Source organism: Myotis davidii, unplaced genomic scaffold (assembly GCF_000327345.1).
Source record: "Myotis davidii unplaced genomic scaffold, ASM32734v1 scaffold324, whole genome shotgun sequence".
In the NCBI taxonomy this organism is placed as follows: Eukaryota; Metazoa; Chordata; class Mammalia; order Chiroptera; family Vespertilionidae; genus Myotis; species Myotis davidii.
The window spans coordinates 958,587-966,096 of record NW_006295053.1 but is presented as its reverse complement, the minus strand read 5'-3'; the positions used below and the strand labels follow the sequence as shown (position 1 = coordinate 966,096).

Here is a 7,510-nt window from a genome sequence, read left to right as displayed (position 1 = left end):
TATTTTCATTGATTTCAGAGAGGAAGGGAGAGGGAGAGAGAGATAGAAACATCGATAATGAGAGGGAATCATCAATTGGCCACCTCCTGCACACTCCCTCCTGGGGATTGAGCCCGCAACCCAGGCATTTCAGGGACATTTCTCTGACTGGAACTGAACCCTGGACCTTCAGTCCGCAGGCCGACGCTCCATCTACTGACTCAAACAAGCTAGGGCTGGGAATTGACCTTTAGACCACTTTACCACCGACATTCCCCTTCGCTTAGACCACATTCCACCTTCTAAGACCACATTCTACTTGCTAAGTTAGATAGTTAGAAACATCGATGGGAGAGAAACATTGATCAGCCGCCTGCTGCACATCTCCCACTGGGGATGTGCCCGCAACCCAAGTACATGCCCTTGACCGGAATCTAACCTGGGACCCTTCAGTCTGCAAGCCAACGCTCTATCCACTGAGCCAAACCAGTTTCGGCTATAAGTTCATTCTTTATTCCCTTTGGCCTCCTGCGCTCCTCCTTGGAGACTCTAGTCCTTTAAAATCTCTGACTCCCTGTCCCTGGGGGCTGGCACCATGTTGGGGCCCAGCCTGTCTGGTTTTCCAGGTGGCCGAATAAGTTCATTCTTTATTCCTTTTGGCTCCTGCGTTCCTCCTTGGAGACTCTAACAATCCCCATTCGGGGGCGTGCAGGAGGCAGCTGGTGGATGATGTTTCTCTCTCATCGATGTTTCCATCTATCGCTCTCCCTTCATCTCTCTAAAAATCAATAAAAACGTATTTAAAAAAAATAAATGGCAGTTTCGTATGGCTCCAATATGCTTTTCGTATGCCTTTGTTGTGGGACATTTAATTGATTTATGTCCTTTCCAGATTCTCACCAGTATGGTGATAAACAACTCTTAGATAATTGTCTTTTTTTTTCTGTCTTCTTTATTGAAGTATAATTAGTTAATAAATAGCTAATATGTCTTTTGCACAACTTTTATTTTTTCATTTTCTTACAATTCCCAGAATTGGAATTGCTGGGTCCAAAAATAGGTACATTTCTTGGGTATTTGATATTTTTGCCAAATGCCTTCTAAAAAGATTAAATCAATTTATTTATTCCATTTCTTCATAGTCTACCATCATGGTAGATATTATATTTTAGCAGTGTGGGTTAATTAATAGTGATAGGTAACATTTATTGAGGACTTACCACTTAATCCTTATAACTCTATAAAGTAGACCTTATCATTATCCTTAATTTATAGATAAAGACATCGGCACAGAGAGTTGAAGTAACTTTCCTGAGGTCACACAGCTAGTAAGAGACAGGGTTAGCATTCAAACTCAGGCAATATGACTCTTGAGTTTGCACTCTTCACCTCTACACTTATTGCCTAAGTGTATCATTGTTTTAATTTTTTTAAATATGTTTTTTTAAAAATTGGTTTTAGAGAGAGGAAGGGAGAGGGACACAGAGATAGCAACATCGATGAGAGAGAAACATCATCAATTGGCTGCCTCCTGCACACGCCCTACTGGGGATCAAGCCCAAAACCTGGGCATGTGCCCTGACTGGGAATCCAACCAGTGACCTCTTGTTTCATGGGTCGATGCTCAACCACTGAGCCACAGAGGCCGGACAATCGTTTTAATTTAAATTTCTTTGGTTAATAGTAAGTGTAAGATTTTCCATATATTTATAGGCTAGTTTTCTTTCTTTTGTGAATTGCCTATGTTCATTATTTTTTTCTTACAAGTATTTGTCTTTTTCTCATAGCTGTATCTATTACTGTCCTTCTGGGAAAAATTTAAAGGCCAATATAATAGTTAACTTCCTTGATTCTCTCTAAGGGTGAGGTCATGGCGGCTTTGTTAAAGATGAAATTATCTTTCCACAGGGGTTTAGCCTTGTGCCTTCAGAGATGAGTTATTGTATTTACCCTAGAGTTTCAATGACCTATGTCTGATTTTTTAAAAAAAAATTTATTGTTGAAAGTATTACATATGTCCCCTTTTATCCTTCATCCACCCCCATCAGCCCCCTCACCCCCCACTCCAGGCCCTCACCACCCCACTGTCTGCATCCATGGGTTATGCATATATGCATGCACAGTCTTTGGTTGATTACCCCCCACCCACACATCCTCCCCCGCCCTCCCTCTGAGAGTCTGCTGGTTTTTGTGTGTTTGTTTTTTAATGGGAGGAAAAGGGCTTTTCCTCAGCCTCTTGGGGAGATCACCCTCTTTTATCACTTTACCGTGGCTGCCCTTTTAATGAGACAAAACACACATGAGCGTTTCTCTGGATGTCCCCTTCTACCTAGGGAAGGAGGAGGGCGTACATTTTGGCCAGGCCTCGTGTGATTGGCTCAGATCAACATCTTCTGTTCATCTTCCTGTGTAGGATTTCTAGACCAAGTGTCATCTCCCAGCTGGAACAGAAAGACAAGCCATGGCTCCTACCACTCCAACATTTTGAGGCAAGGGAGATCCTAAAGGAAAGTCACCCAGGTGAGATGTGAGTGTTACTTGGTGGGAGAAGAATGTGAAATGCTGCCCTGGAGTTTTGTTCTTTCCATCAGAAGTTTAAATTTGCGTTCTTGGGCAGTCACGAATTGACCAAATAAAGTCTCTTTTTAAGTAAGCATGTCACTTTCGTTTCCACTGTGACATCTTTGAAAGGAGGTGCCTAATTTTGACAACATGTGGCTTACTCTTGAAGGATGTAAAGGTCATCTCAAGATTTATCTGGTCATCCTATATAATGAAGAGGTAATATGCAAATTGACCATCACTCCAACACACAAGATGGCCATCACAAGATGGCCAGCAGGGGAGGACAGTTGGAGGCGACCAGACCGTCAAGGGAGGGCAGTTAGGGGTGACTGGGCCAGCAGGGGAGGGCAGTTGGAGGCGACCAGACCATCAAGGGAGGGCAGTTAGGGGTGACCGGGCCATCAGGGGAGGGCAGTTGGGGGCTACCAGGCCTGCAGGGGAAGACAGTTAGGGGCAACCAGGCTGGCAGGGGAGGGCAGTTAGGGGCAATTGGGCTGGTAAGGGAGCAGTTAGGCAGGGGAGTGGTTAGGGGGTGATCAGGCAGGCGGGCAGATGAGCAGTTGAGAGCCAGCAGTCTACTGGGATCAGGCCTAAACGGGCAGTCGGACATCCCTCAAGGGGTCCCAGATTGGAAAGGGTGCAGGCTGGGCTGAGGGACACCCCCCCGCCTCCCCCGCATGAATTTTGTGCACCGGGCCTCCAGTCTTAAAATAAAAATGGTTTAGGAATTCATGTTTTCTGTGAGCTCAATGAACATCAATAAACTTTTCACAGAGTGAAAACCAAAGTAGTCAAATTAAGTATAGTCTGTTGCAAAAACACTAATTTTAATCTTTCTTGCTGCCTTCTGATGTACGTCCCTGACAACTTTATTCTCAGTCACTTCTGTTACTTTTTCAGACTTGGAGAATCAGCTGGAAAAACTCCATCAGGATGTTTCTGAAACAGGAGGACAACGCGGAACATCCTCAGAAGGGGCGAATAAAGATGTTTATCAGACTCCTAGCTGGGGAGGAAGCTGGGAGAGGGGCCTTGAATTAGAACCTGAAACCCTTCCAGGGAAGGGCCATCGGGACAAGGATTTAAACAAGCTCCTGGAGGGATATGCAGGAAAGAAGCCTGTGTGTGCAGAATGTGGGAAAACCTTTAACCAGAGCTCCTATCTCATTAGACACCTGAGAACCCACACCGGCGAGAGGCCTTATAAATGCACCGAGTGTGGGAAAGGCTTCAAGCAGAGTTCAGACCTCGTCACCCATCGCAGAACACACACTGGAGAGAAACCCTACCAGTGCAGTGGGTGTGAGAAAAAATTCGGCGACAGCTCAACACTCCTCAAACATCAGAGGACCCACACAGGCGAGAGGCCCTATGAGTGCCCAGAGTGTGGGAAGACTTTTGGGCGGAAGCCACACCTCATCATGCACCAAAGAACCCACACCGGAGAGAAGCCCTACACGTGCCTCAAATGTCACAAAAGCTTCAGTCGAAGCTCCAATTTCATCACCCACCAGAGGACGCACACAGGGGTGAAGCCTTACCGGTGTGATGACTGCGGGGAGAGTTTCAGCCAAAGCTCGGATCTGATCAAGCACCAGCGAACCCACACCGGGGAGCGGCCCTTTAAATGCCCCGAGTGCGGGAAGGGCTTCACGGACAGTTCCCATTTCATCGCGCACATGAGCACGCACTCGGGAGAAAGGCCATTCAGCTGCCCCTCCTGCCCCAAGAGTTTCAGCCAGAGCTCCCATCTGGTCACGCACCAGAGGACGCACACTGGCGAGCGGCCTTTTAAGTGTGACAACTGTGGCAAAGGGTTCGCCGACAGCTCTGCCCTCGTTAAGCACCAGCGGATCCACACGGGAGAGAGACCCTACAGGTGTGGCGAGTGCGGGAAGAGCTTCAATCAGAGCTCCCACTTCGTGACCCATCAGCGGATCCACTTAGGAGAGAGGCCGTATCCGTGCCCCGAGTGTGGCAAAACCTTCAACCAGCGTTCCCACTTCCTGACACACCAGAGAACGCACACAGGAGAAAAACCTTTCCACTGTAGTAAATGTGACAAGAGTTTCCGTCAGAAAGCACACCTTTTATGCCATCAAAACACTCATTTGATTTAGGAAATAATCTTTAGTGGTTTTGCTGCTCCCTTCCAAAAATTTAAAATATATATATATATTCCTATTGACTTCAGAGAGAAAGAGAGAGAGAGAAAGACAGAGAGAAAGAAAGAAACATCAATGATGAGAGAATCATTGATCGGCTGCCTCCTGCACGCCCCCTAATGGGGATCGAGCCTGCAACCCAGGCATGCGCCCTTGACCAGATCAAACCTGGGACCCTTCAGTCCACAGGTGGACGTTCTATCCACTGAGCCAAACTGGCTAGGGCCAAATTTTAATCTTTAAGTACCCCAATAGAGAAAACGATCTTCAAGTACTCCAACTAGGAACCTGGGCACTGGTGGTTCAAGTTAGGCCCTAATCTGTTCCCTCTCTTATTTTTTTTTTCCATGTTTTTTTTTTTCTTCATGTTTTAATGGTAAGGATAAACCTATAGGCTCCAAACAATGTTTGAACACAAAAGGCACTCCTTCAATGTTTTTTTTTGTTCCTTCAATGTTTTTGATGGATTCTTAGGGAAATATAAATTGAAGGGTTGATGCCTGGTTACTATAAGAGAAGTGAAATAAATGTGACCTAAAGGTCTCCTGTAAGCCACCTAGTACAGTGCCTGGCACAAAATAGGCTCCTAGTAACAAAATGGTCACGTTAGCATTAAAATGATGAATACTTGAGATCTTATATAAAGCCCTCAATATTGTGCCTGCCCCTTAAAAGACACTCCATGCCAAGCTGGCTGTGTATATCAGCCTTATTACACAGGAAGGCATTTATTAGGGCAGCCCTGCAAGCCGAGGACTTGCAAGCCATTAGGTTGGCATTAGATTTGGGGTGTGAGCGCCCAGATTTCATAAAACAGAAAACACTCTCCCAAGCCCGTGCTGTGCAGGCATTAGTCACCAGATGTCTCATTGACATGACGAGGCAGAATTAGTCTTAGAGGATGTTTGCGGTTTTGTGACTAAGAGGCCGAAAGAATTTCTGAAGCTCTCAGTACAGCAGCAGTGCCTGCCATCCGAGGCACAGAAAGATCCCGGGACAAGCCAGCCAGAGGGACCTGGAAGAGCACTGTCACGTTGTGGAAACAAGATTCCTGAGACGACTGGGCAACGCTACAGGGACCCTTCCCGGCATCCAGCTGCAGGAAACGGCTCCTGTCTTCAAATCCGCTGGCTCCTTTGCCTTTTAGTTTTAAGTTACTGCAACCCTCTGACCTTCTCAGGGTCATTCATTTGACACACTGGTCCAGTCCTGTATTTAATTGGAACGCACTGAGGGAAAGGCAGTGTTGGCAAGAACGCTGACTTCGCTGAGAAGGTGAGCAGTTTGAGTCCTGGCCCTGACAGTTCACCTTGGCCAGACTTCTGCCTTTGGTCAGGCCCTACCTTCCCTACCTCACAAGGTGGTCGTGAGAGCTTGCACGCACGCACACACGCCGGCACGCACGCAAGCACTTTGTTGTTAAACCATAAAGTGTAACATCCCTACAGTATTGTTGCAAGTGTCTTTTTTTCCAAGGACCTCTGGATAATATTTCTCCAGATGTCTCATTTTCTCTCCCGATGACAGACTTCTTTTTTCACATGTTGAAAACCTAAGGCCTGAAAAAGGCCAAACCACTCACTGTGGGTCACGTAGTTAACAGAAGAGCCAGGTTTTTGGCTGCAGGTCTCCTGTCAGCAACACGGAACCGACCAGTCCTGGGGTTTGTCAGTGTCTCGTATTATAGCCATCAGACCGTTCTGCGTTTGGAAATGATGGAGGCGTGGAGCCTAAATTCCCGGGAGCTTTACAGGATTCTGGGCTGGGGGTCCTTGGTCCTGGAGGAGTAAGAGTGGACAGGTAAGGGCAGATGCAAGGGGCTAAGGAGGGCGTGTTTTGGGTGTTTAATACTCTAGAGCAGCGGTTCTCAACCTGTGGGCCGCGACCCCTTTGGGGATCGAACGACTCTTTTACAGAGATTGCCTAAGACCATCGGAAAACACATATATAATTACATATTGTTTTAGTGATGAATCACTATGCTTTAATTATGTTCAATTTGTAACCATGAAAATACATCCTGCATATCAGATATTTACATGATGATTCATAACAGTAGCAAAATTACAGTTATGAAGTAGCAACAAAAATAATGTTATGGTTGGGGGTCACCACAACATGAGGAACTGTATTAAAGGGTAGCAGCATTAGGAAGGTTGAGAACCACTGCTCTAGAGGGAAAAGTCGGTGCCTGAAGGTTTTCTTACAAGCCTTCCTGTGTTACTCAGACTAAATTACTACATCAGCTTTGGAACAACTAGTTTGTTCCCGTCCAGTCTATGGAATGCCCCCTGAGGGCTTTAACTCATGGGGACACAGAACTTGCTGATGATCTAAGCCAGTGATGGCGAGCCTTTTGAGCTCGGCGTGTCAGCATTTTGAAAAACCCTAACTTAACTCTGCTGCCGTGTCACATATAGAAATTTTTTGATCTTTGCAACCATATAAAACAAAGATTTATATTTTTGATATTTATTTTTTACTAGGGGCCCGGTGCACGAAATTCGTGCACTGGGTGGGGGTGAGGGGGAGTGTCCCTCAGCCCAGCCTGCCCCCTCTCACATACTGGGAGCCCTCAGGCATTGACCCCCATCAATCTCCAATCGCAGGATCGGCCCCTTGCCCAGGCCTGACCCCTCTGCCAGAGGTGTCAGGCTTGGGCAGGGGACCCTCATTTCCCCTCATCACTGGTTCTGCTCCCAGCCTAGGCCTGATGCCTCTGGCCCAGGATTCAGGCCTGGGCAGGGGGCCCCCCTCGCCCCCCATCACCGGCTCTGACCCCCGCCCACGCCTCATGCCTC

At 46.9% G+C, this 7,510-nt stretch overlaps 1 protein-coding gene across 1 annotated transcript in view; it reads left to right on the top strand.

Moving 5' to 3' along the window:
• ZNF774 (zinc finger protein 774) overlaps window positions 1–4,763 on the top strand; it is a 7,296-nt gene extending 2,533 nt beyond the window's left edge. Inside the window, exons 2-3 of the mRNA XM_015567743.1 lie at window positions 2,393–2,499; window positions 3,445–4,763. Of these exons, the coding sequence (XP_015423229.1) occupies window positions 2,393–2,499; window positions 3,445–4,664 (1,327 nt within the window). The 3' untranslated portion in view covers window positions 4,665–4,763. The remainder of the gene's footprint in view (window positions 1–2,392; window positions 2,500–3,444) is intronic.
• Window positions 4,764–7,510: the final 2,747 nt, after the last annotated feature.